General features: G+C 40.8%; 5 protein-coding genes across 6 annotated transcripts; all 5 read right to left on the bottom strand.

Moving 5' to 3' along the window:
• Positions 1 to 25: 25 nt before the first annotated feature.
• LOC311265289 (uncharacterized protein) lies at positions 26 to 4056 on the bottom strand. The gene is made up of 13 exons (XM_084366777.1): positions 3827 to 4056; positions 3662 to 3725; positions 3505 to 3577; positions 3361 to 3388; positions 2989 to 3129; positions 2777 to 2908; positions 1344 to 1500; positions 1224 to 1264; positions 1074 to 1124; positions 849 to 988; positions 639 to 767; positions 325 to 438; positions 26 to 240 (listed from the first exon to the last, which is right to left on the bottom strand). Exons 1-13 carry the CDS (start codon positions 3836 to 3838, stop codon positions 126 to 128), a joined length of 1197 nt encoding a protein of 398 aa, XP_084222903.1. The 5' UTR covers positions 3839 to 4056; the 3' UTR covers positions 26 to 125.
• A 1061-nt stretch (positions 4057 to 5117) lies between these two features.
• Positions 5118 to 7345, bottom strand: rpl10a (ribosomal protein L10a). Its single transcript, XM_084366427.1, has 6 exons — positions 7262 to 7345; positions 6757 to 6828; positions 6577 to 6657; positions 5741 to 5889; positions 5466 to 5638; positions 5118 to 5340 (listed from the first exon to the last, which is right to left on the bottom strand). Exons 1-6 carry the CDS (start codon positions 7264 to 7266, stop codon positions 5170 to 5172), a joined length of 651 nt encoding a protein of 216 aa, XP_084222553.1. The 5' UTR covers positions 7267 to 7345; the 3' UTR covers positions 5118 to 5169.
• Positions 7346 to 8380: 1035 nt separating this feature from the next.
• fance (FA complementation group E) lies at positions 8381 to 12676 on the bottom strand. Its single transcript, XM_084365587.1, has 10 exons — positions 12325 to 12676; positions 11214 to 11793; positions 10960 to 11004; positions 10818 to 10874; positions 9818 to 9961; positions 9613 to 9736; positions 9028 to 9103; positions 8853 to 8919; positions 8627 to 8752; positions 8381 to 8529 (listed from the first exon to the last, which is right to left on the bottom strand). Exons 1-10 carry the CDS (start codon positions 12534 to 12536, stop codon positions 8425 to 8427), a joined length of 1536 nt encoding a protein of 511 aa, XP_084221713.1. The 5' UTR covers positions 12537 to 12676; the 3' UTR covers positions 8381 to 8424.
• Positions 12677 to 12763: 87 nt separating this feature from the next.
• mkrn4 (makorin, ring finger protein, 4) lies at positions 12764 to 17097 on the bottom strand. 2 transcript variants are annotated; one of them, XM_084365588.1, is made up of 8 exons: positions 16964 to 17097; positions 15318 to 15446; positions 14987 to 15225; positions 14830 to 14912; positions 14464 to 14723; positions 14263 to 14370; positions 13757 to 13856; positions 12764 to 13668 (listed from the first exon to the last, which is right to left on the bottom strand). In XM_084365588.1, the coding sequence occupies exons 1-8, from the start codon at positions 17032 to 17034 to the stop codon at positions 13504 to 13506; spliced, it is 1155 nt and encodes a 384-aa protein (XP_084221714.1). In that variant the 5' UTR covers positions 17035 to 17097; the 3' UTR covers positions 12764 to 13503. The 2 variants fall into 2 exon arrangements, with proteins under 2 accessions (XP_084221714.1, XP_084221715.1); XM_084365589.1 differs by having other exon boundaries at positions 12764 to 13665.
• Positions 17098 to 18769: 1672 nt separating this feature from the next.
• Positions 18770 to 26999, bottom strand: ppardb (peroxisome proliferator-activated receptor delta b). Its single transcript, XM_084367869.1, has 8 exons — positions 26625 to 26999; positions 23986 to 24372; positions 23755 to 23906; positions 23514 to 23652; positions 23049 to 23251; positions 22626 to 22832; positions 22289 to 22532; positions 18770 to 21125 (listed from the first exon to the last, which is right to left on the bottom strand). The coding sequence occupies exons 2-8, from the start codon at positions 24311 to 24313 to the stop codon at positions 20878 to 20880; spliced, it is 1521 nt and encodes a 506-aa protein (XP_084223995.1). The 5' UTR covers positions 24314 to 24372; positions 26625 to 26999; the 3' UTR covers positions 18770 to 20877.
• Positions 27000 to 27304: the final 305 nt, after the last annotated feature.

The following is a 27304-nucleotide window of genomic DNA, read 5'->3' as shown; positions in this document are numbered from 1 at the left end:
TGAGCCAAAAGAACACAAACAGAAGTGTAAATCAAAATGTTTTGTATTTATAAACAAAGAGTTTTCCAGACGGTCCACACAATACAACATCTTGATAACTGTATATTCAGAAAACAGATTCTCCATCATGAAGCTTCCAACAAGAAGTAAGTCAGTGTCACGACACAGAAGAGCGCAAACAGGTACATGCAGAAGAGCGCCCAGCGACAGCGGTGCAGCCAGTGAGCCAGAGGACGCTGTCTGCAAGAAGAACAGCCAGTCAGTGTTTGTGCAGGGAAAAAAATCACCAGTCATCAAAAGACTTTTAAAAACATGTTGACTTACGTGCCCACAGAGAGCCGTCTGTAAACATTCGTACTCTTTTTATCCCTGTCTGCTTTTTTCTTTGTTAAGGCAGATTTGCCCTTGTGCCTATGTCGCAAAGTATCCAGAGAGGAACTGAAACAAAGACACATAAACACACACAGTTACATTTTTCCAGAACAGGATCAATGCAAAGTTAACCAAGCTGGAGCCGTTCTCTGATGGTGATGTCTGAGGCAGTGGTTTGAACTGGTATTATTCGGTGTTTATTGCAGGCTATCGATTTTTGTGTTGTTTCTGCTAATTTGTCCATGTGCAGTGATTCCAAGCCGTACTTTTTGTTTTGTGTCTTCCTGGTGACCAGTTCTTTTGATGGGAGGCACTCTGGGGTGGGGACGGGAGGGGGTTCAGGAGGAGGCTGAGCAGCTGAAGTTTCTGGCGGAGCTTCATCAGGATCCGGTGGCCTGAAAAAACAGAGAAAGTGGAAATGAGGGGATGCACACTAGTTGGTCACGTGGCACAGATAATTTGAGTCTCAAGCTGACCTGTCATCTGCTGTGTAGCTGTCGTCCTTGTTGATGGCAGAGCAGCTGGACTCGGAGCTCGCTGATTGAGAGCGGCCAGACTTCTTGTTGGATGATCCTCCCTCCTTGGCTCGCTTCCTCAACTGTCGCATTATCTTCTCCTGTAGAGACAAAGAAAATCATCAGTGTTTCTGGATGATACGATTTGTAAAGAAAGGAGAGAGTTCACTAACAAAACCTACTTACCTGGCTGTTACTGGTAATTACTGATATGCTGACTCTTCTACGGCTGTTGCTCTAATGAAAGAAAAGTGAGAGAACACAAATAAACTACAGATTGAAGTGATGAAAAGGTAGTTGTACTCAGATGGTAAAACAAGCTAAATATCTACGTACCTGCTGATAGCTTCTCCTTCTGTTGTCACTGTCGTCTGGATCTACAACAACAGATCAAGCGGTCAGTAAAATATTGTGCATGAACAAGACAAACAACATGAGACGGATGCTGTCAGAGACCTGGAGACGCTCTAGGGTCAGTGATGGTCCTGCAGGGGTTCTGCTGCTGGATCGCCTTCTTGGCCTCCTCCAGCTCTGCCACGTTTCTGTCATGTCGTCTCGTCAGATTGTCCATATGAGCCACCATGAGCTCGACTGCCCGGCTCACTCGAGCCTCCTAACAAAGACACAAAGAGCAAAACATCTTAGATTCTATATGATCTATATCTTATAGAGCAACACTAAGGGTACGTCATGTATGTTTGGTATATCTATTATAGGGACACTGACAAAAGATCTCAGCTTGAATTAGGAAAATAGCTTGAATGTACAAATAATTTCTGTATCTGCAAATATCAAGACAGCAGTGCACAAATAGGAAGAGAGAGAGATCACCAGAGCTAAAAACACTTGTCTAAAACCCTGAAAACCTAATTGCTATTCACTTTCCTAAATCAATATCTGACTATGAGTGATGTGGTACTACATAAGTGAGCACAAAAGTGGTTATTTTGATAATTTCACATGAGAGATCTCTGTATTTTGTGCCTTTCTTCTTGGTTTTAAGAGGATAGGTCCTGATGAAGTACACTAGTTGAGTTTTTGAGTGAAAGAATGTTTTATAATGTGGTTATTAGGCTTTAATGATGCACCAACATGTTAAATTCTGCCTGGTGGCTTATTGTACACTGCAGGCTTTCACGCTAATCTAATATTATTTTAATGACCAATAATTAAGTCATAAATATAAACTTAATTGCCCCTAGAGGCTCCCTACTGAGGGACTTAACTTAAAACACCTTTAAATTAAGAAGTGTGGACACGAGTTGTGATTAGTTCAACCAAATAAGTGATTTTTTTTTTTCTGATTGTTCAATTTAAAGGAATTTTTAGGCTCAGAGAGCTGAAAATATTCAGTATTTCACAAAGAGATAGCACAAATTAAAGACAATTCGGAAAAACTATTTATTTTATGATAAGAAAGAAGAAATATTCTTTTTCTTTCTTTATCCCTCTAATAATTTTGTACCTCCTCCGTTATACTCTGGCCCTTTTTGGGGCCCTGACCCACAGGTTAAATACCAGTCTTAAAGGTCCAGTGTGTAGGATTTAGGGGGCTTCATTGGCAGTATAATGATTAGAATTATGTTTTCATTCACGTATAATTACCTGAAACTAAAAAAATGTGTATTTGTTACCCTAGAATGAGCCTTTTATATCTAGAGAGGGAGCAGGTCCTCTTCCACAGAGTCCACCATGTTTCTTCAGTAACCCAGAAAGCTCAAACAAAGTCTTTCACAACTTTTGACTCTTTTAGCAGCAGGTGAAGTGAGGGATATTCATTTGTTGGCTACCTGCAACCTCAAGAGATGCCACTAAATCCTCCACACTGGACCATTAAGCGCTACAGAACCATCCAAAAATCAGACATTAGCAGAGGAGCTTCAGTGTACCTGGTGCACAGCACCGAGGACTTCAGCCGTGTTGGAGATTCGCTCCACGGTTCCACCGAGGATGTCCAGAGACAGCTCCAGCCTCTGCAGGATCTTACTGCGCTTACTGTCCAGACACAGGCCTTTCAGTGTCTATAACACACACACACACACACATGTAAACCTGCTCTCTGGTGGTGTCATTAAGGCTCATTTCAGGTCATTTACTGCACCTCCAGGGTCTCCCTGCCTCTGGTCAGCTCCAGCTGGACGTTCTCCTCAGCCAGGTTGCGTGCGTGCTCCTCGGCCTGCAGCCTCTGCTTCAGGGTGTACTGATCACAGCGGAAGGCCAGGGCGATCTGAGAGAAGGCCGTCTGAGAGCAACGTGATCATTTATTTCACTCAGGTTTTCATTACATCCACATACTGTAAATACATTTCAGATGTTCATGTTTTGTCTGTATGTTTTAAGGTTGAAATGAAGGCATACAACTTCAATTTGAGGAGAATATTAAAACAAATCAATACACATAACTTTTCTGTTATTACTATTAATCAAATGTAAATCCATGTAATCTGTGGTGGAAGAGAAGTAGTGACCTTACCTCTAAATCTTTCTCTGACATCTCCACACTGTCAGAAAACAAAACGATTGAAAGCTTAATAAAGACTAAAATTAAATCATGTTAAGTAATAAACAACATATAGTATGTCAGCCTGTATGGCAGATAAATATCACAGGTTGTCACCTGTTGAGGCCCACACGCTCTATGATGGACAGCTCGTTCCAGTTTATGGCTGGCTGCTCCTCCTGGCTGGTTTCTGTTAGTAAAGATATAAACCAGTTTAAATCAAAGCCATGATACTGGTTACTGGATGTGTTAATAAACATTTTATAGCTGTTACCATCTTCACTGTCCTCACTGTCCAGCAGGATGAAGGGACAGTGGTTGTTTGTCTGTGCTTCAGGCTGAAATAAGTTCAGAAACATTACATCTGACCGACAGAATCATTAAATACTAAGTGTTTGACAGGAGAGAGGAAGGACAGTTGGTAGATTATTTGACTCACCTGAGCGTCCATCGTGTGTTCACAAGACTAATCCAAGGGTTTAACTCAGGTAAAAACCAGATTAAACTATTCAAATCCTCTTCACAGTCAGCATTAGATTTGTCATTGCTGCCTAAAACACAAATATGTTCTCACAATAAGTTCCTGTCCGTGTTTGGCTCATTTCTTCCTCGGCCTTTCTCCTGTACTGCGAATAGTTAATCCTATTAAGAGATCCACAGTCAAACCAGAGCAGGACGTCTGCTGCCCCAAGAGGCTCATGGGTAGTGATGGCTGTACCTGGTGCTGTAGTAAACAAATGTTGGTGTTAGCCCAGGTGAAGAATCAAAGGTGCAGTTTCCATCCACCTCACTGTCTTATGTTAGTGAATCATTCTGCACTGCAATCTGTCTTTGACTGAGTTACAGAGGCACTTTAAACTCAATTATTTCTCAAGTATGAAAAATGATAAGAACAGGATTAAGGACTATCTGAGCACTGAATAATGCTAAATTCATTGTCTTGATGTATTTAGCTGATTGTTTCAAGTCAGTTGCTTGTTTTATTTTATATGAATATTTTGTTGTTTGTCTTAAGTTTTTGCTTCTTCCTTTATGTGAAACTTTAAAAGATTCTGAATCTCAGTGGGATAATGTTGGTAAAAAATAAAGGTTAAATAAATGACCACTTAAGTGGTGGAAGCGTGAAAAGGAACTTTAAAATATCAGTCACAAAATCTATCAAAAGGCGTGGATGACTTTTATCAGTGTTACATATAGAGCCAGTTCTGTTGGTTTTCCTTTTTTTCCTACGTGGCCCTCTTAGTTCAATTAATCCCTATACACCCCTCAACACACAATATATTGTTATTTCATATTTTATTACTTGTGCTCCATTTTCACTTAATCTTGATTTGTCATATCAATTTACCCTCAGGCACCAATTAAGTACTTGATTAAAAAGTTTTTTTTACATGTCTGAGCACATTTCCTGCAAATAAGCACAGCTGTATTATCTTTATCCTCAAACACATTTTATAGGTTTGCATTCTTGATCCATCCTGAGTCGTTTTACTCGCCCCATCATTTAACAGTCAAATATTTAACATTAGAAAAGAAACTTGAGGTAACAGTATCTGCAAGTATCCCAATAAATGTTTTGATTTAGTTAGAAAAAGATTTAGGTACAACTATGAACCAAGATAAGTAAATGACAGTACAGCGTCAAGCAGTGGTTAGGTCACAGTTGAAAATACAGAAACATTCATGACCATTAAAACACAAGTTTCATGTCCACAAAGAAAACCACTGAAAACAGTCAACTTTGGAGCAACTCCACGTTTTTATTAATAGAAAAGCTGTCATTTAGTAGAGGCGCTGGGGTTTTCCCATCGTACTCTTGATGTAGAGAGCGCGCACGTTCTGCCAGTTCTTCTTCAGAAGAGACACCAGGAAGTTAGTAGCCAGGTGGATGTTGTACACAAGTTCATCTTCTGTCATCTTCACGTGTCCGACAGCTACAGCCAGACAGAGCACCTACGACAGAGATAAATACATTGTTTAGTAACCCATTGATTTATTCAACATTCACTCCGTGTTATCAGCAGGACAATCAAAACTGGACAAATACATTTCATTTCAGATGTCAGTACTAAGCATACCTTCTTCATCTGGAATTTGATGGTCGATTTGACCTCATCCACCTTGGTGTTCATGTTCTCGTTGTGGGTGAGCAGGGAGGGGAACTTGCCGGCCTTATTCAGCCCAGGGCCCAGGATACGAGGGATCTGCTTGATCAGAGACTCCGAGGCCAGGAAGGCGTCATACTTCTTGGCTAAAAAGGCGACAGCAGAAAAAAAAAAAGTTTAGTAAGCATGTCAGAATTTCAATGATTACAAACCAAGGGTTTTAATGAGACATGAAGTCAACTTCGTACCGAGCTTCTTGACCAGCTTCTTGTTCTTGTTGAGCTTCTTGAGAGCCTCGATGTCCATGTGTGGCAGCTCGGCGGCTTTGGCCTCGTCACAGTGCTGCTGGTCTCCCAGGACGCACACAGAGAACTTTGGCCTGGGGAGAGTCTTCAGCCTGCGTATTAACAATACAATTAGAGACACTGCTCATGATCCCACGTCAAAACCAGAGGCATTGGTTGGTAGTGAGGCAGGGTATGGTTGAAACCATTATCATTAATATCCAGTGTTGATGCCTGGCTGAGTTATCTACATCATTGTTATTGCAATGACAGCTGAACTGTGCACTTCTAATGCAATCAGACAAAATAATTAAATTGGGAATGGAAAAATATACTATTTAAACACAAAGTATAGTTGACTTTGTATTCTAAAACAAAAATTATGGTCAGACATTGAAACTCATACTCTGCCAACCCCAAATAACACCTTCCTGATTTAACTGGAATAGAAGGATTCTTACCCATACCGCCACAGTGGCCGGTGTCCAGCTGACCTCTTTGGTAATATAAATTGGTCGGCTTGAGGACATGAACCTACCAGCTCAACCACTCAAAGCCTTCCCTCATATTTTAAGACCCAGGGTAAGGGTCCGTCTGCTTCACCTCCACCAGCCAAGGCTGGGTTAGCTCAGTCAGACTCCCCAAAGTACTTCTCCATGCCTGCTCCTGGCCTGTCTTTCTTTGCTTTATAATTTAAAGCGATTTCAGCAACTATTTGCCATATTCCAGGCTGTTTTAATATTCAGACAGGGCTGGCAGCAAACAGGGAAAAGGTTGGGTGAAACAGTAAAAGGCCGAACCTGACAGTGCCGGAGAAACGCTTGTCCTTCTGGGGATCATAGTTTTTCAAGCTGATCTGCAGCTCCACCGTCTCAGTGAACCTGTAAACAGATGTAGCATTAAATTATGAGTCTCCATTCCTGTTTCTTACTGATAGGCCAGAATGTCATGGGTTCAACAGTTTCTCATCATGAACTTACTTCCTTGACTTGGCCAGAGAGCCCTGCAGGACCTCCTTCACGGCTTCGTACAACGTATCTCTGGAGACCTTACTGTAACACAAAATCATCAAACATGTTAAAGTAAATGCAATACGTGAAATGCCCCCATTGAGCCCAACTCCTTCCAATGAGCTATGGCAGCTAGGACACCTTCACAGCCAAATATGGTACAATTGTGTGAAAGATTCAATTTAATATAGTCTATGGGATTAATTTAATCATCCGATGACGGATTGTTTTCTAAAACATGCTTTAAATCCGTGGATGACGATGGATTACATCGAAATCTTAACGTGGTGTCCTCCGCCGGCAGATGAACCGGTCCCATACGTAACGTTTAACTTCACGTATTTCAGATAAACTGCACTAAACAGCACAACTAGCGTACAAGGTAACAACAATACAAGCTTCGACGAGCGATACAACCCGCTATAAATGTGGCAAAAGTTTATTTCTTCGACATATAGTTGTTAAATTGGCTAACCTCATTTTAGCGGCTTGTCCCTCTCTTCTTGCTACGCTGGAAAAGGAAGTGACGCAGGAAATTACGCAAAATAAAGGCGGCCGTGTGATGACGTCATCTAAAGGCGCAAAGGATTCGTCTTTTTTTAAAATGTAAAATACTAAATTATGAATTTCTTTGTATAATATCATTCAACGGTGTAGCTGATTTAATGTTTCTATGTCACTTTAAAAAAAAAAATTTGCTCGGAGTATTCAATGACCATGTATGTGCGCTGTGCTCGACTATGGTATTATTCACTGTAATGGCTCAATGCAAAGGCTCCAAAGTAAAAAAACAAAACAGAAAAGTCCTTTTATTTAAACTACAGCGTATAACAAGACAGTTGTCTATATACAAAAGCTTAATATTAAGCTAATATTTTAGCTAATTTAGTTAATATTGAAAGTTAATATTTAGAAAGAAAGGGAAAAAAATAAAACAAGCAATACGGCAATATAATAATACTCTCTTGGAAATTAGTGTCACATGGATATTATGAGAAACATGTACTCAATATAATAAATGTACTCACGCCCCTGTCACTGTTGAATTATGTACAATATATGTATAAAGATGGCCCAGTTTTATCTTTGCTTACTATATATACAGTTGGGCAATGAGATCTGCAACATTGTACATCATATTTTACAAGCAGAACGAGCTGAATCTGCAGGTTAATCAGTCACTGTAGCTCTCAAATAACTGCAGTGGAGTAAGAATTGCAATGTATCCCTCTGAAATGTTGTGAAAGTAGAAGTTTAAGGAACACTAAATAGAGATATTCAGGTGAAGTGCCTCAAAATTGTATTTAGGTACAGTTATCGAGTAAATATATTTAATTATATTCCAACAGTGTTTTTAATGTTAAATATTTTATTAATTTAAAGACCCTACACATTGAACTTGGGCAGATCTATGCACATACACACATACAGTACATGATGAATATGACAGCAGAATGAGCTTGAACTGCAACAACAAATCTTCAAGTAAACAGTCAGGAATGCAAAAGTCAACATTTAAGAACTGATGGGGAACTGTGATATTTTTCTGTGCTTTATTTTCAAGTCAAAACATTGCCAAGAAGTACACAAGAGCTTATTTAAACAGCTTTATTAAGGTGCATTAGGTGAGGTGAAACTTCATGAGTGTGTGATTCTTTTCAAAGCAGCTTGGACAGGCTTTTTCAGGAAGGTCTCGTTTAACATCAGGCAACTGTGCAGGGAGTGTTTGTGTGCAGCAGTCACCTGGAAAAACACAAAAAACATTTGTAGAAAGATTACATACTCTTACTATTTCATCCACTGTTCAGCCATTGTGCATAAAACAAATTTAAGAACTTACATAACTGCCATATTTGGTGAGGACTGTGAGCATCATTTTTGCAAACTTCACAGACTTTGTGAATTGAGGACCCTGGCTGACGAGCTGTTCAATGAACTGTGTGAAGAGTTCGTCACTCAAGTCAGGCTGAGAAAAAAAGAAAGAAACAACAGTCAACTCAATAACAGTGAATATTATGACTAAGTGGTCTTACAACATTTTTCCCACGAATAAACATTTAGATTACCTTGGAGTCCAGCAAGCTGTGAATAATAGAGAGCACAGCCTCACTCCACTCTATTCTGAATGTCATTCTGAAGAGAAAAAGGTAAAAGATTGCATCAACAGACAACTAATAACCATATGAGTTTATTATTATTTTGTGCTTCTTTGATACATAAACATAATTTGAATTATCTTACTGAAGCACCAGCAGTCTGTAATGTGAATCCAGGCAACCCTCTATCAGTCTGTTCAGCAGCTCAGCTTGTGGATTCCCTGAAAACAAAACAAAGTTCAAAATACAGAATCAATTCAGGTTAGAGGGGTGAAACGAGGTCATGGCTCAGCTTTCAAAACATCATAGCATCTGAACATGTTTACATGGACTTGAACAAGGACACTGAATCCATGCCAGCTCCAGGAATGCTGCTCTGTAACTAACTAATTGACCTCCCCTGATACAGGCAATGTTAAAGGGACAGTTCAACCCAAAATCTGAATACTAGAGATGCACCGATTGCTATTTTCTTGGCTGATTTGAAGTTCCAATTTTTAAAGTCTGACCTGCCGATTATGATTTTGGCCGATTACGATTAGCATACACAAACATTTTTGTAACCCTTTTTCATGACTTATTCTTTTGATACTTTGAGTACCACAAGCCAAGTGCCATCTTGTTCCATTAAATTCAAGAGAAGGCAGATATCTCTACAGCTGATATATTTAAATCTTGACATTTTGTGTTGAGTTGTTCCTTTAATAAATGATTACAAGCCTTTTCTCACCTATGTTCTTGTCCTCTAGAACTGGTCCGATTAGAGCGTGGCACATGGGTCTGGGCCAGCGTCCACATAGCGATGTCACTGCAGTGACCAGACATCTGGAGGCCGGCTCCGACAGGGACAGCACCTGGAGGTAGAGTAAAATGGTATCCTGTCAGCATCAAACACAGTGACACATGTTGCACAATTTGCATGTTGAGTGATGTACCTTCTTTAGCAGAAGACTCCGGATGAATGTTGTTGCTGTGCTGTAGCTGAGGTCAGAGGAGGGAGCCAAAATACTGCTGCACAGTTTAGGCAGATGTTGCTCCAGTAATTCAGGCAAACACAGCATGCTGCATAACACCTCCACCTAAACATGAGAGTAAGAGATGAGAAGAGTGGGATTAGTCCTTTAAGAGACAATCAGCTAACAAATGTATTACAGGAGTGGTGCAGAAGCTTTCTGATTGATCAAAAGGCCTTTTCTCAGCCTACTGTGACGTTACCTAGTGGTTTGTGGACGACCGTTTTGAAGCCTCAACTTTGGCATTATGGTCGTCGCCATCTTGTTTTTTGGGGCAAGACGTGGTCATATTTGGATGAAAGGGGGGAGCTGGGGAGGATCCTGCTTGAATTTAACTGAGAACCCGAGGACATGCCATGGTAGCAACTTGTCAGTTGTAAGGTAGCCACGCCCTAAAGCATACACTGCTTATCTGAGTCTATTTTACTCTAAATGGGACCATAATTTTCTAAATGAACACCATACTGTGTTGAAGGAGACTTTAAACTAAAAAGTGAGACCATAAAATAATTAGGAAGTTGTTAACTGAGGTCAAACATCAAGTGAGAAGTAGGCTCTTCTTTTTATAAGCTTACATACAAAACTTATTTTTGAAACCAGTCGAGTTGCCCCGTGATGATCATTACAAAGAATGCAGGTTTAAAGCACTGCACACAGGCTTCATTTTTTCAGACACAGAAAGCTCTACTACACTATAGTAGTGTGTCTGTTTGTCCACTTTATCTCTCATATTAAAGTGATTATTGAGTGACACTTATGTTAAACATTTGATGAGATAGTGACACAATGTATCATGTATCTAATATTTTGTTTCTACTTATAGATTACTGGGGTGGATAAATACAGTTAAACTTCATAGTAAACTCATAGAGAAGTATAAGTACGGGGGTAAAAATTAAGCTATAAAATTTTTAGTACATACTTGGCCGGGATCACACTCGTTCAGCACTTTGAACACATCCATGGCGCTCTGGTCCCACTGCAAACAAATAATAATAATCATTATAGTAATGCCAAATGTCACTCTTAGTCTGTGCTAGAAGAAAGAAAACGTGTCTTCTTACCTCTGTCTGGCTTTCCAGTAATTCTTTTATTTGAAGAACAGAGGCCTAAATAAACACAAAAATAGACCAAATTTAATATATGTTTTATAAATATAATGGCCAGAGTAGTGCACTTGATTTGATCACTTTTGAAATTTGCTATCCAATCCTCATTTGAAAATTCTGCTCTTTAATGGAAAGAAACCAAATTGGTTGAATTGTGAAAATGGATGATACGTTTGGGCACCAACAGGACAGATAAAGCTCCTTTCTACCTTTATATGTTCAGGCAGGACATCACAGGGACTGTCTGATGATGGTTGCAATTCTTCAGCAGGCGTCTCTGCAGGAGCATCGCTTTCTAAACTTCCTGATATCTCGTCTTTCGCACTCTGCTCTTCAGCATCGAGACACTCACTACCATAGATATCCATCTTTATCCGTTTACTCTGCTGTCGTGTTTCCTCGCCATCTAAGTCCTGAGTGACAAAGCTGCTCTTCCTTTTCCTTTGTGTCCCCGGCTCTGATGAACCACTCTGAGATCCAGATTCTACTCCTTGACCGCTGAAGAACTTTGCCCATCCTCCAGTCTCATCAACACCAACTAAACGCTGTGACAGCTCCTTCAGTCTCTGGCTGCACAGTGGAGTGTGCACAGGTTCCTCACTTTGGGCACCCAGGTTTCTTTGCAGCTGTCTAACCAGAGCAGAGACCCAGGGGCTTGGATGAGGGTCCTGGCTGAGGCATTTGAGCAGATGGAGGACAGCCGTCCGAGGAAGAACTGGATAGACCAGATGTATGAAGGACAGCAGGTTTTGTTTGAATAATGGTGGAAAAAGGCACACCAGGGGTTTACTAGAATAGGTGAGGAAAAAACAGGTGTGAGGCATAGGCACAGATATCTGATGCAGATGTCAACTTAATTTTTAGCACTTTAATGGGCCTTAGCTTAAGATTATCGTTTTGTGGAGTATGGTGCACACCTCCTCTAATCTTTATTTTTTGTGAAACACCGGCTTATTTGTAAGCAATTGATTCATTGGCCCCAACTATACACTGTATTTTGCAAGGGTTCCTAAACCAAAAAGATTGGGGACTAAAGGTTCACTCTTATATTACACTTTATTTTTAATAAAGTCAACACTGCTTACTGTCATTAAACGATGGCACAAAGTCATCACCATTTTATTTAATAATGATGACACGTGACATGACAGTAAGTGGTGAACTTGCCTTTAAAAAGAAACCGTTGAAACGGTGTGCTAGCGTTACTGTCGCTATGGTAACGTTTACCTGTAGAACAAACGTCTCTGCTTGCACCAAGTTAGCTCCAAATTAATTTTACATGCATTACACGAAAGCCTAGTGCAGTGTACTTTTACTTACACCATTACTGGCTGGGCTTCAGTATCTGGACAGGTGACCTCGTCCCTGCACAGTGAGTCTATGAAGTTAGACAACGACCCCCCAGGGTTGGCCCGCTGCTGCCTGTGGAAGACGCCCAGAGCTCTGTGGGCACCGGAGACTCCGCACAGAAGCGACCGGACCAGCAGCTTCGACCGTCCGTCGAACCGACTCAGAGACATCCCAGCGTCCATGAATCAGCTGGAGGTTTACCATGGACCTACAACTAGTTTACACTCACCCGCCAGTTTTGTTGACATTTCTTCTTCTCGAGTTTAATTTGACCACGTGTGCTCTATGCAGCCACCTAGTGGTGAACGCCAAGTTATTATAGAGACAAAGATAAAGCCCTCTGCTCAGCTGTTCCAGCCTCTCATATACTCTGGCCAACTGCAAAAGTGTCAATAAAGAGCACAACACCTTTTTGATGAGGCAAAGTGTGAAGCAATGTTTTATTTTTTTGTGTTCAAGTACAACTTGTTTAAAAGAAATAAAATCTTAACATTTCATGTTCTTGCCAAAACGAGAACGGTGCCATGCCTATGATTTTAAGGCAGGTATAGTCAGCAGTAGACACAAGCAAGATGGGGGTGCAGAATACTTTTTTTTTTTATCTATAGATAATTAAAACTAACACTCACACAACACTTTAAAATTGGCAAAATGGTGCAAACTGCAAGGACAGAAGTCAGAATTGAAAATTAACAATCTGCAACGTGTTTGAAGTCCTATGGCAACAGGACGGCAACATAAATCCTAACTAGAAGGCCACAGATTAACCCCAAAATGATTTCAGAACAAGATTTGTCCCAGACAGGGATGCTTACATCTAGAGCAGGGGCAACAAACCATGTTGCTGTTGAAGAGCAGAGTATACACATTCTCCAAACAGAGACTGTAGCAGGTGCTTTCACAGGTTAGTTCCTCTGGTTGAAGGAGTACGGGCCAGTAAAATTGTCTGCGACAGTCTGACTAAAAATCTGGGCACACTTAGCTCTCCATGGTGCATGGTTGATACCCCTGTTCATGGCTACTCAAGATGATGCTTCAATAGAAATCCAAGGAGGACAGACAGGTCAAAACACAATGTGTTCTTCAGGGGACAATTTTACAATTACGACCCCATTCAGTGGTTTCAGGCACTGACAAAAAATGAAAAGCTCAGAAACCATAGTCCCCAGATAGAAACAAACGAAAGTCAAAGTCTTCATCGTCATCGTCGTCATCATCGTCGTCGTCATCGTCATCACCGAGAAGTGTCATCGCTATAAATAGACTAACCAGATCAACGCCATCATAGTCGTCTATATCTTCTGTTTGAAACTGCTGAGCAGGAGATGAAATATGAAGAGTAAAACACATTCTCATGCATGTCAATGGTGGTGAGAACTTATCATACTAGGACGATATTTACCGGAAATGTCCTGTGACGTTCACATTTGTCATGCCGATAAAGGCACTCAGATTTGAAGGGGCAGCATCTGTATCGTGCATAATAACTGCAACTTTTCTTACTACAATCATATGGATGAGACAGAACAGGAGGGGAAATTCAGTTGCATGTGTTCATTTCTGTGTTCATTTTCGGTGTCTAACGGACTGCGGCGCAAACAAAAATAATCAATATAAAAACATTCAAAGCGGTACTCTTATCTGTACTATGATATCAGTGAACATTCATGAAATGGCTGGGCGAGAGCTGAGAAGTTAGTTTGGAGTGGCTAGTCCAGCATAAAGAAGCATATATGACTACAATCCATGTACAGTACATACCACGTGAGTACAAAACAAGGGTATACTTCACTTTGTAGCCATTTTTAAACTGTGCCCAGGAAGGACAAAAATTATTTCAGTATATACTACATAATAAGGTCATACCGTAGTGTTAAGAGCCACTACGAGAACTTAATCAAACCATACCTGAATTTTTCCTTGAAGGCAGCAATTACACTCTCCTTGGCTTGTCCTTCAACCCAGTATTTGTTAGGCACATAAAAGGCGGACCTCACTCTGCACTGCGGGCAGCTCCTGAATGATAATCATTAGACAGTGATTTCAGGTCAAATCTTTTATGGTGCGTTGTCAGATGCAGGTAAATATTCCGATATAACTGAAACCTACTTTACAGCGTCCAGCCCGAGGTCTTTTGTTTTCCTCCAGGTCATGATGCAGTCTAAACAGAAGGAGTGATTGCAGTTTGGCAAGATTCCAAAAACCCGCTGTCGTGGATCCGGCTTTTCATAAACCTTGTCCATGCAGATACCACAGGTCACAGTTTTACTCTGGAGGAAGGCCTCCATGTCATCTACCTTCCCCTGGGTATTAGAGGTGGCGGCAGCAGCACCACCACCATCTTCTGTCACCTCATTAGAGGAAGTTTCCTGGACACAGAAAAAGTGCAATCAGTATAAACCCCCTGGGTTCAACTGTGTCTAAATGCCTTAAAATGCCCTGCATAAAAAAATCCCACTTTAATTTAAATCAAACCTGCTCATTTCTTCCATTACGAGACTGGGCCACTTCTGAGCTCTGGGCCGATTCCCAAGAAGCAGTGAGATGAGAGTCGGTGTCTGCAAAGACAAAGTGAGTAAAGTACGGAGAAATGCTGACCAAAGTCAGTTTCACTGATTAAAGAATCTGATACCTTGTGGTTGTTCCTCAGCAATATCCGCTGCACGATGCCCAACGTTGTGTTGATGATGTGAGACATTAACCACAAACTCTGATCTCCTAGACATCACCTCAGCCTGCAGAAGAGCAGGCTCCGACCCTCTTCTTCGGTCAGGCAGGGCATACTCCACACTGGAGGAGGAGACAGTAGGTACTGAACTTCTTCTACCCGCAACAGCTGCACCGGCTTCAGGTTGAAGGACATGGAGATACCTGGTGGTGGAAAATAAAGAACGAGCTAAAAGGAAATTGTGCGTTTTGTCATCCCCTTCATTAAGTTACACACGAAAAGAAAACTGGCTTACCTGCAGCGTTCACCGTACCAACATCCACCTTTCTGAAAGTACCTACATATTTGGGCTGAGGGTATAGTTGTCCATTCATGGCGATAATTACACCTCGGACCCAATCTGCACGAGCCATTTATGAAACGCCTGTAAAGAAAAAGGGGAAAGCAGTCATTTTCCTACCATGTTGTTTGACCAGGGCTATCTTTTGGAGCAACTCTTGAGTCAAGTCACAAGTCTTCATAAGCCATAATGCCAAGCATGTCTCTGAATGGTAACTGCACATTTAAAAAGCTGTGTTAAGGTGTTTTTACTTAACTTCACCACTGCCTGGCCTTTTCAGTGTGTGTGCATAATATTCATAGGGGATGAGATGATAAAAGATATCAAAGACCACAATAAAAAAGACTTGCGTTGATCGTGGTGAATTTCTAATAAATCGGGATAATCATAAATCAAGATAATCGTGAATATCTTCGCATGAATGACCGGGAAAAGCTGGCATACGTTCCTGTATTGTTTTCCTGACTTCTTTTGAACTGTGTAATTCTGTCACCATGACTGAAGTCAAGGCTTTCCCTGTAAAAACAAGTCAAATCGGATGCCTGCCAATACTACAGATTTTAAAACTTCAGAATGACGGGAAATTAGGTTACCACCATTATTTATCCTTTATCATTTATGATTACCTATTTAACATTCTTTGGTTGGTTGTTTTTCACTTAAATGTGTCCCATCTGTGAAAAAAACATGTAAGGTTAAAATGATTCTAGCATGTTTTAGTGCAATTTAGTTTTTATTTTAAAGTTTAAGGATATTTTGATGAACATTTGATGAATCGCAATTATGTTGGACAGGGTAATTATGATTAAAGTGAATCTATATGTTCTTCTTCCTGGTTTTTAACCAGATAAAAGCCTGAAACTTTTGCTTTAAAGTCCAAGTCAGTCAAGTCTCTCAGCACTTAAGTCCAAGTCAAGGGTCAAGCTTTAATTGTATGTCAAAATCTAGGGTCAGTGGTAATAGTAAGAGGCACTGTACGTTACTAAAAACGACATGAAAAACCTGGCAACAATATACAGAAATAGTTCAAATTTAGTGTTCCCACACAGTCATAGGTCCTTCAACAGCTCATCGGTTGTGTCTACATGCTGTCTCAAACCAGGTCCTCCAGCTCCTGCAACAAGTGATCACCCGTCAAGGACTTAGCTAGCTAAGTTTGTTAGCCATGTCGAGATTTTTTTTTTTAATTAACGTAGAGATTCACATTAAATGTGACAGAGGGCAAAAGGCCTATAGTTGCCGTTAACTAATTTAACGCTAAACAACAGTTTTGGCTAACTTGATGCATTTAAACGCTCAGTCCTTTCTTAATGCACATCCACCCATTTATTCATATGGTTCTTCACGCTAAAACTTTTCAGAAAAGTCAAACATCCACAACAACAACAACAAAAATCAACTTCGTCTTAAATAGTTTAAAACGAAGACATTTTTAATCAACAAAAACGTTTTCTTTTTCGCTATAACGTCGTACTTGAACGCAACACATTCGTGGCACAGACTCTAACGTATAACTTAAAAACGTTCTTCAGCACCAACGCCTCTATTTTCCGACATTTTGTCCGTTTTGGAGGCTTAACAAGCACCACACTACCGCTTACCTACAGATACTTCCACCATGAGCCGAGTCCATCCTCCGTGTGTTTTGAGTACGCCGCCGAGCACCCTCCATCTCACTATCTAAATAGATGACAGCCGGTTCCTGTCGCCAATTAACTTCGCCACGAGCCAATAGAAACGTGACGTTGACGTACGTACGTAACGTTTCCCAATTTCTCATTTACCATCCCACTAGTCTGAACCTTCCCAGAGTTTAATATGGTGCACCACTGGTCAAAAGTGTGGGGGAGTTTTTAAAGAAAGTCACATTATTTAAAATAACATTAACATCAAATTGATCAAAAATATAGTCTATACATTATTAATGTGCTAAATGTAATTATTTGCTGGAAATGTCTGATTTTTATTTTGTTAGCTAATCGAAATTTGTTGTGTTAAAAGACTTGGATCATTAGAAAACCCCTGTGCAATTATGTTTAAAGGTTAACTCCACCAATTTGGCATATTAAAGTTTATAGGTCTTTGGAAGTACAACTTCATACTTGAAAATATGCCTTTTGTGGCTTCAGAGGAAAGTCTATGCAATTTGATATATCGCCTCCAGTGATGTCAGTGGCTAAGTTGCATCATGGGTAATGTAGGCAGCAGGTTTTGACAAGCAATCCTGTAAACTGTTGAACTCTTTACAGACAGTTTAAAAACAACTGATCAAGATCAATACAGCAGAACAAGAGATATTTTTATTCCATGCACTCTTCTTCCATGATAAAAACCTATATTACCCACAATGCAACTTTGATACTGAGTGACATCACTGCAGGCAATTCATGAGCTTACACACAGCTTCCTCTGGAGTCACAAAAAGCTCTATACTTTATCACATATACAGTAATACTTCAATGTGGAAAATTAGTGGCGATATCTATTATAAATTGAAGAGAAATATAACTGGCCTTTCTCAGGCGCATCGGCATTTGTGGGTTGATTATAGTCTCGTCAGGAATAAAAGAACTCTCTTGTTCTGAGAAATGAAGGTTATTTCATGTGAGAAATTGCCAAGATACTTCAGATTTCATAAACAGTGTGTGTACTACTACCTACAAAGAGCAGCCCAAACTGCCTCTGATCAGAAAAGAAAGAGAAGTGGTAGGTCCCAGTGCACAACTGAGCAATAGAACAAGTACACTACTCAAACTTAGTTAGGGATATTGGGATATTTTAGTGTTTCACTTGATTGTTTATTCTGTGACATCTGAATTTTTATTTTGTGAATATTCTTGATCCCCAGAAATAATGCAACACATTTAATTTGACTTTTATTGCATATCCATACACATGCATATGCGCACCCATATCCCAATATCCCCAATTAATTTTGAAATAAGTGTATATTGTATTGTATCGTATATACTGGCTGCTTCATTAAATTGTACCCACAAAATACCAGTCAACAGTTGATGGCGACTTCAGGATGCTTGAGGAGTTAAGGGTTAAAGGGCTCTTGAATAGGGAAGGCTATCACTGCCTTTTGCAACACCATGCCCTACCCTGTGGACAGTGCTTGATTGGAGCCAACTTCAACCTACAACAGGATAATGACCCAAAGCAAACCTTCAAACTTTGCAAGAACTATTTATGGAAGAAGCAGTCAGCTGGTATTGTCTATAACGAAGCGGCCAGTGCAGTCACCATATCTCAACCATATTGACCTGTTGTGGGAGCAGCCTGACAGTATTGTACATAAAAAATGCCCATAAAGCCAACCTGACCTGTGGGAGTTCCTTCACAAAGAGTGCAGTGAAATCAGTGAAATCTCTCCAGATTACCTCGACAAACTGATTGCTAGATTGCCAAAAGTCTGCAAGGCTTTAATTACTGCAAATGGTGGATTCTTTGACAAAAGCAAAGTCTGAAGGACAATATTATTATTTCAAGTAAAATCATTTCTAACCTTGTCAATATCCAGTTGCCAACTATTTTGATAAATTTATGAGTTTTCATGGAAAACATGACATTTTTTGGGTGACACCAAACTTTTGAGCAGAAGTGAAAAGGTTAATAAACTGCATACGAGTATGAGACATATGATCTGCTGAATGATAAAAAATTGAGAAAAATCAGTGTTAATATTTCTAATAAAGTTTATAAGTGAGATGTAACTAAACTAGATCTGCAGATAGGTTACATGGGACTATAAGGATGAAATTATTTCAAGTCTTAACATGTTGTTTGTGAACAAATATGTCAATCCATCACTTACACAGGCATAGAGGTAGCTTACATCATCTTTTTTTGGTGTACTTTCTTGTTTTATCCATCCACACCCTCTTGCTATGTTGGCACACCGCACATCATCCAATACTATCAAATTTGTACCAATAGCAGGAAATTAAGGCAAAAATAATGTCAGCGACTGGATGAGACAGTGGAATAATGTCACAGATGATACATTAGAGGTAGATAGGGATCAAGACAGAATAAGAGCACAAGAGGAGACTTCTGAAGGTGGACTGTGTGCACCACAAACCGAAGTCCATTCAGAAGAAGTACAGTGAAAAAAAGAGATCCTACAGAATATGAGGGGGAAAGTAGTTGGTAACTTATGAATCCTGGCTACAGTATTGTAAGGCTTTTACACTGGTGCCTTTCCTTATAAGACAAATCAGACAGTACACAAAAAGGGTAGAAATCTCGGACCTTGGTTATATCTCGGGTCAATACAGAAATATGATACCAGATGCTGGATGTTAACTTCTAATCATCAATTTTCCCAATGACATTGTGGAACAGTATGCTGGTTTCATGTAAATCCTGCTAAGGCGTAAAATCCAAATTCCTCATCAAGGAACAGTATGTTGGTATGCTTGATGATATATTTGGTACAACCTAAATAGGCAGGCATGTAATAGGAAAAAGAACAGATATACTTAATACATAAAACAAGATGATAATTCATGTTTTGCCCTTACAAATATGATCAACAATTACAAATAATTAGTAACAGAATTACAAAGAATAAACTAAGAAAAACCTTTAAAATGGCAAGTTTGCGATAATTTGCATGTCAGAATAAAGAAAAAGAAAACAAAAAACATGCGGTCCCTTGTACTTCAATGGGTCATGTGTTTAGTGTCAGCTTCAGAAACATAATCTGTGCATCATAGTCCATTAGTTACCACTCGGGTAGATGGCTTTAAGACAAAACCTATAGAACTTGGATCTCCACATTTATTGACAAATGGAAACGGTATTGCACAGACAAGCTGCTTTGAGAGAGCTCTACACTGCTGGAGCCAGCCCAGTTTGTGTTCTTGAAACCAAATGGCAAAGTAGTGATCATTGATGATGATGATGATGATGATGATGATGATGACGACGATGATGATGATAATGATGTAAACAAAAACCGATTTGTGCATCTTCAGCTCTACCAAAAAGTCTGAAAACAATCACTCTACCAAAGACATTGGCATCATAAGAAACTCTTGCACAGTACAAACGGCGGCTTTTTTTCTACTTCAGCTATGCCACTGGTGTAAGAACGTGAAATGCTTTCCCTTCACACGTGAGGAGAAGCGCTCCCTCTTGACGCTGCTCTGGGGTCAGTTTTGCTATTAGAATGTAATAAGAGCAGCCTTGGTGAGAAAACATATCATTCTCTCTGTTAAGTTACCGTTGTGGGAAACTAGGACTTGCAGCAAATGATTCCAGATGCTCATCTCTCTCTCACACACTCTCACACCACGCACACACACATTACTGTGCTGAGGGTAATGCTGACATTGAGAAGACTTTGCTGATTGTGTTAGCCCTACCACGTGACTCTGCCTCATCTGCACATGTTAAAAATCCATGCCCGTACGTGGAACAGTGCTTGTACTGAATGCAGTGTATTATTATAAATGTAAATTGAGTCTGTAACAGTATTGCTAAAAGCAGTCTGTGCTGGAGGAAACTAATACATGTCTTTGTAGATCTCCTGTAGTAGAGGGTGGAGCGAGGTCTCCGACTCAGTCTTTTTGATCTTTTGGACTAGGTGAACGTTCTCGGTAACCAGTTGACGGAGGTCGGCCATCTTCTGCAGCAGCTTGGGGAAGAGGTAGACTGAGTCAGAGTGGTTTGCTTGTAGGTGGAGGTCCAGTGCCTGGAGGATGCTGTCCTGACTCTGCTCCACCTGCTTCACGTTCATTAGCCCAGGACGATCTGAGAGAACAAGGAAGCAAGCAATAACACCTTATGATGAGTCATGATTTGAGATTCTGCAGGGTTCACCAAGTTCAACTTTTTAATGCCGATTAGAAATGGCCTTGCATTGTCAGACCTATTTCCACAGGTGTATGTCAGCGCTGGAGAAAGGTCTGGCTGCACCAATTCTCATTCTGGTATAGGAGAAAAAAATGCTCTGGCTTGTTTGCATGTCTTTACACAAGAATGCAGCGATGGTGCCCCTGCAAAATAAAACGGCTAAATCCCCACAATAATAGGTAATAGGGTAATAGGTGCCTAATGACAGGCTTTATACCAACGTTCTTCATCCAGTAAGTCAGGCTACAGTTTAACACAATCATATGTACCAGAGTATAAAAGTCTGATGGAAAACCAGTAGGGATGATATGGCCTATAATTATTTATTATGTCAGTATTTACCAGCAGTGTTTAACAATCATTTATTTTTGGAGAAACTGAATTCAATGCTTTTTTAGGGCTCGATCAGACAAGGCACTACCTTTTTGTGCTGAAGCATACAATTTTAAAGAAAAGCCAAGTGGAGACATTTTCTTAAATGTTTCTATGCAACCACCAAATCGCCTGTCCTTAGCACAACTGTGATTTTAGTTAGCTAGTAGTAGTTAGCAGGTAGTTAGCCACACTGTGAATGCACAACATCTACATAAAAGAGCTCTGGTAACAATTGAGGGTGCAAGGTTTTTCCCAAATATTATGCTAGACACAGGGAAACGAAGATCTGTGAAAAATATCACAGAAAGTACCACCAGCTGGTGAAGGAGCTTCGCCTTAATTAGTTTAAAGTCAGTTCAAAGCCTAATATTAAACTTCTTTAAGGATGAGTGAGGGACCGCTTGATAATGGTGTCAGGTGCTTTTCTCAAAGTTGAAGTTTTGTCATCTTGAGGTGTTCAGAGGGCTTCTGCCAAAAAGCGAGATGCTCTGTGCATCTCAAATGCGGGAAGCGCAGAACAAAATACTGCCTAGAGAAAACGACCGGAAAAAGACACCTCTCACTACAAAAACGGCATTCTGCCTGATACAACAAAGACTTCTCAAGACCTACAGATACCCTGAAAATAACAAAAAGAAACAAATATGACATTCTTTATACTTCTCTAGAAAACCCTTCAGTCTCACCTCCACAGAGAATGATGGCAGCAACAAACAGGGCCAAGTCGCTGTCATCCAGCTCCAGAGCATTGAACTTGACTGCAAACTCAAACTTGGGCTCCATGATTTCACTGAAGGGCTTTCTTAAGCTGCGCAGGAACTCCCTGGTCACAAAGCCTTTACCATTGGCGACCAACAGACCATCTTTGTTCATGAGAGAGGGCAGCATGGCAAAAATAGCCTCGTGTACGCCATACTTCAGCAAAGTCACCTGCAGAAAGCACACAGACAAGTGTACAATAATCTAAAAAAGCAAAACACATATCATCTCACTGTGCAGCACACCGAGTAGACAGTGACTCACCTGGTCATTGAGGAAGAGGTCGACAAACCCTGGAATGCACTTGGCGAACTCGGTGAGCTCTCGCACGGTCTCAACCGTGGTGCATTGGCAGCGATAGAAAACATGGACCCCAATCTCCTTGGTCAGGGGTGCACCTGGGACTAACTGGCTCCATACTAAACCACTTTCTGCCTTCCAGAGTGTGTCCACATCGTAGATCACAAACGGCTAAATGGAGGAGAAATATAAATTTCACATGAATTACCATCTATAATTTCAAAGACACAGATATAAAATATTTCTATAATGACATTTTTGCATCGTAAGGCATTGAGGAACAGGTACTTTGCGGTAGTCTAACATATTTTCTAATGATATTAAATAATAAACTATGTTTTAACTGAACAAGACAAAATTTTAAGCCATTCTAAAAGTGGACCATACCGAGGTGCTGCTGGTTTTGCCCATCAGGATGCTGCGGGCCCTCTTCTTGGTCATACTGAGGTTCTTCAGGTAGGCTGTGTTGACTTGTTTGGCCAAGGTCTTCAGGTCTGAGCCACCTGGTTTGCCGACATTCAGCTCCTCTGCAAGCAGACCTGCCACAAGTTTCTTCCTCTCCGCCTCAGGCATGCGTCCATATCGGATCGCTAAGAAAACACACACACATGCTGGTCTTATTTTGAGTGGACATTTCAGGAGTAAACCCCTTCGTTTGGTTCTGATTCTTGATTTTGTATTTGGAATAGGTTCTAAGTTAGCAAAATACACACTTTTGTAAATAAAAAAACATTAAATACAGAGGTTTCAAAAGTTTAGAAGGGAATTGAAAAATATGAGCAGTTTGTTACTCACATTAGATTTAATAAAATTCTTCTCAGCTAAATCCTAATCAGTAACTTTTCCTCTCACCATCATGGGACATTCCCAAAGACAGGCACTTCTGGAAGCGACAATATTGGCACTTGTTACGATTCTTCTTCTGAATCTTGCAGGATCGCTCACAGCGATCATATTCCAGTTTCATCCGCACGGTTCGCCGGAAAAAGCCCTGAGTGTGAAACAATGCAACCGGTTCAGTGACTCATATTGGACAGCAAATTTGTAATTTTATATAGCTATTCTGCTGTGAAAGACACACTGTATTCATTACCTTGCACCCCTCACAGGCATGCACACCATAGTGGAAGCCAGAGGCCTTGTCCCCGCAGACCTTACACTCCACGCTGATCCCAGCCCCTGTGGTATCTTCTCGGCCAAGACGCAGCTGTTCTGAAAGCGAGGGTGAGGAGGTGTGGGACAGGTCTGCAAAAAAAAAAAAGCATGAATATTAAGGCTCATCAATTATCAAGCGAGTCACGAGATTTGGAAAAAAAAATCTTACCTGTGTAGCTGGTTGCTGCACTGCTGTTCTGCTTATTATTCTCCTCCGGACTCTCCTTCTCTTTTTTGGCTTGGTCCCCTTTCAGGCCTTTAGAGGCAGGAACCACCTCCTTCTCCTCCTTGTCCTCCTCATCCTCAGTTTCCCTCGCCTTTAACTCTTGCACGTCCGTCAGCTCTGACACACTTGTCCCCCCGCAGCTGTCTGATCCTCCAGACTCTCCTTCCGGTGGGGTCCACCTGACATCGGCTGTGTCCCGGGGTGATTTGGGCTTGCAGTAGCCGTTCACCCTGTCGTGCTGCTCTGTAGCAGTTTCCTGAAACCATTCCATGGTTCCTGTTGAAGCTGACTCAGCGGCTCCCCTCCTGTCACGTTGCCATCATAGCCCCACTATTGAAAAATTAAATACTTTGTTTAAATAAGTAATATTTAACCAGCAATGTGGATTACATACAGTGCAAGAATGGCCAGCAGATCACTATTAACTGGCCTCAGAAGTCCACAAATCCTCTACTTTGCTATTAGATCCAGCATGTGAGTGGTTAACAGTCCCACAAGTCCAGTGACCCAGCCAAACTGAGTGTAAAGCTTATCATAACACGCTGCAGAGCCAAAATGCTCCCCTAAAAGTCCCTTTTTATGCAAGCACACTGGTAAAAATGCATATACAGTGTGGGTATTTAACTTTAGGTCTTCTTTATATAGTCACTTGTAATTGAAACGAGAGCATGTACTAATCTTTGACAGAGTATTTATTAAGGTGTCCTTTCCCCAAGTCAGTCCATTACTACCGGTTGTGTTTGACCAGCCAGAGAATGTCCTTGATAGTAATAGGCTTATGACATGATATACGCATGCTGTGTAGGCATGCCTGGATTACTCACAAGGCAAGTGGAACAGACAAGCAGGGGCCCCAGCCACTGAGAGCCCTGAAGACGATCTTACAACATCTTACTAAAAGGGTGATGTGCATTAAATCCTCTATCATGGTGTATGTCATTGTATAACCTGATGTCAATCTCGTAATACGACAATTATCCAACTGTGCAATACTCACAACAGGACGTTCTTGCAATATTTCAACTCATCCAGTTTGTTTAAATTTTTATCTCTGCAATATTCTGCTGTTGTTTGTAGCATGTATTTATACTGTTAACCTTTGTCAATTATGATGTATTGCAATAAAACTCAATATGATCTACACTATAGTTACAGTGTAGTACCAGCAACGTATCTATACAGCTCTATTTCTAGTGTTATTTCCATTTCCATATGTATAGAAAGTTGTCACATATTTATTTTTTACATTTAATTCTATATTTTAGTACTTTACATATTTTATTCTTGCTCTTATGTCTTATTGTCTTTCACTATTTATATCTTATTTACATCTATATTGTGATATTTCTATTCTGATGAAGCAACTGCAACATACCGTATCTCCCCCTCAGGATCACGATTAAAATAACTGTTCAGGCACATCGGTTTATGCCAAATGCAGCAAACTGCACAACCAACAGATTAAGACAAGCTTCATTACACTGATGCAACAATTACATAAAAATCTAATATAGCCATAAAGCGGCCCCATTCATTGATTAACAACATGCCCACAGTGGTTGGGTACACCCAGAGGTGTTAAGGCGGCAGCTACCACAATATAAACAGTATGGCATCTCTGTTATAAACATGTTTTCATAGCTCACCCCTGCTAACTATGTTCTAATCAGAGTATGTGTTTATGTCCCTAAAGTCTAAATTAAAAACAAACAAAAGCCCTGTTTTTATCAACACATGGGGTCAACAACTCATCATTCCTTAGCCAGCCACAGTTTCTGCTCTGGCATTAATCTGTCCTAAACATTTCAGCCTGTTCTCCTCTATCTGAAAAAGTAAACTTTGTCTCTACTGGAGCTGGGAGACATCTGTATTATTGTTTGCCTCAGATCCATGGTAGGGTGCACAGTGTACTTGGTGGGTGCTTTTAAGGGGACAGGGTGCATGCACTATGTACACACTGAGCAGTGTTGATCGCTGGTGGGGGCGGTAGAGGAGAGGGCTGTTCAGGGTGGGGGTTACATATTTGCCCCGCGGCCCCCTAGTGGATTAATCCGTCCATGTATGTAGCTAACTGTGCCCTGACAAACATACAACACAGCGTCTGCTTAATGAAGATGTATTAATGTTTTCTGCCATTACATGATGGTCCACAAGCTGGAAAAAGTCTGAGCTTAGTTTCCAAATCGTTTCATGGGGGGAGAAAACACCAGAGATGAAGTAGAACTGTTAGGACTTGTCGTTAAAGCCAACCTGTCACACTGGTTCTCGGAAATATCTGCTAATATCCCTGTGAATTGTATGAGTCACTGACAGGACTGTAACTGGGTAAAAAAATACAAGAGATGAAAGGAAAGCTCGGTTATAAACACTGCTGTCTTTTAACGTAGAGTGAAAACAATATTCAACGTAAAAGTGGGGAAACATTAGCCTGTCTTCGGCCGTCGAAGAGTGCTAGCTAACTTAGCTAGTTAGCTACTAACCTTGAATGTTAACTGAGTACTACTACTAGCCGTTAGCGTGGCTGACCCACATTCCCGTGTGTGCCTTAAAATAACGTTAGCCGACTTGCCAAGTTAGCTTACCTCTCCCGATAGTGCTGCTGGTTGGGAAGATGTTTACCCTGCGAGAAATTGCCGAGAGGATAAAATAAGCAAGTGTCGAAGAGAGTACCGAGTCCCGTACACGATCGATCGGCTGTTGACAAGTCGTTTGAAGTCACCAGCAGGAGTTAGCTAGCAGCGGGAGCTAACGTCAGACTGCTAACATAAACTTAGACTGGTACAGGCCTTCATGTAGTTAGCAAGCGAGCTGACAAACAGCTCAGCCAGGGAGAAAAGAAAAGCGGTTTGGACACTTTTGTTCGTCGCTACCATATCACATGCAGATAAGCATAGTTAACTGATAATCCCTCCCCGACTCTCTCCTTGTTGTTCCTAGCTGTGCTGTGCTTTGCTTTGCTTTGCTTCACTCCCCCCTCCTCCTCCTCCTCCTCCTCCATCGTCACATGCCAGTACATAGCACCCCCCCTCCACTCACACAACATCCATCAAGGTCTCTGTTAACTGTAATGTACACTGTTGTTTCTGTGATCTGCAGCATGGATATTTATTCTGCATCTGCACTGACACTAACTAAACTTTAATCATATTAGCAGAACTAGCCTAAGTGTGGTTTAAAACCCTGATTTGGTGTAAATAAATTAAATTGGCTTAAAGGGTAACTGGCAATTTTACACATTGAAGTGTGTTTACAGGTCTTGGGG

The sequence above is a fragment of the Pagrus pagrus genome (assembly GCF_965226575.1).
Source record: "Pagrus pagrus genome assembly, chromosome: 11".
Classification (NCBI taxonomy): domain Eukaryota; kingdom Metazoa; phylum Chordata; class Actinopteri; order Spariformes; family Sparidae; genus Pagrus; species Pagrus pagrus.
Note: the sequence above shows the minus strand (reverse complement) of the source record. Positions and strands in the feature narration are given on the sequence as shown.

Bases quoted from the DNA above. Each gene is read 5' to 3' on its own strand.
- mkrn4 (XM_084365588.1), bottom strand. From the start codon at position 17,034: ATGGAGGGTGCTCGGCGGCGTACTCAAAACACACGGAGGATGGACTCG. The intron at 14,724-14,829 runs GTTTGATTTAAA...TTCTGTGTCCAG, and splicing joins GTAATGGAAGAAATGAGCAG to GAAACTTCCTCTAATGAGGT. The intron at 13,857-14,262 runs GTATGGTTTGAT...ATATGATTGTAG, and splicing joins GCCTTCAAGGAAAAATTCAG to TAAGAAAAGTTGCAGTTATT.
- ppardb (XM_084367869.1), bottom strand. From the start codon at position 24,313: ATGGAATGGTTTCAGGAAACTGCTACAGAGCAGCACGACAGGGTGAAC. The intron at 23,907-23,985 runs GTAAGATTTTTT...TTTTTTTTGCAG, and splicing joins TGCAGCAACCAGCTACACAG to ACCTGTCCCACACCTCCTCA. The intron at 23,252-23,513 runs GTGAGAGGAAAA...GTGTTTTCTTAG, and splicing joins TTTGGGAATGTCCCATGATG to CGATCCGATATGGACGCATG.
- rpl10a (XM_084366427.1), bottom strand. The intron at 5,890-6,576 runs GTTCGGCCTTTT...GTTAATACGCAG, and splicing joins CGTTTCTCCGGCACTGTCAG to GCTGAAGACTCTCCCCAGGC. The intron at 5,341-5,465 runs GTATGCTTAGTA...TCTCTGTCGTAG, and splicing joins TCAAATTCCAGATGAAGAAG to GTGCTCTGTCTGGCTGTAGC.
- fance (XM_084365587.1), bottom strand. From the start codon at position 12,536: ATGGACGCTGGGATGTCTCTGAGTCGGTTCGACGGACGGTCGAAGCTG. The intron at 9,104-9,612 runs GTGAGAAAAGGC...TTTTGTTTTCAG, and splicing joins TCTAGAGGACAAGAACATAG to GGAATCCACAAGCTGAGCTG. The intron at 8,530-8,626 runs GTAAGTTCTTAA...GTGTTTTTCCAG, and splicing joins TCACCAAATATGGCAGTTAT to GTGACTGCTGCACACAAACA.
- LOC311265289 (XM_084366777.1), bottom strand. The intron at 2,909-2,988 runs GTGCAGTAAATG...TGTGTGTTATAG, and splicing joins GAGGCAGGGAGACCCTGGAG to ACACTGAAAGGCCTGTGTCT. The intron at 1,125-1,223 runs GTACGTAGATAT...TTCTTTCATTAG, and splicing joins GAAGGAGAAGCTATCAGCAG to AGCAACAGCCGTAGAAGAGT.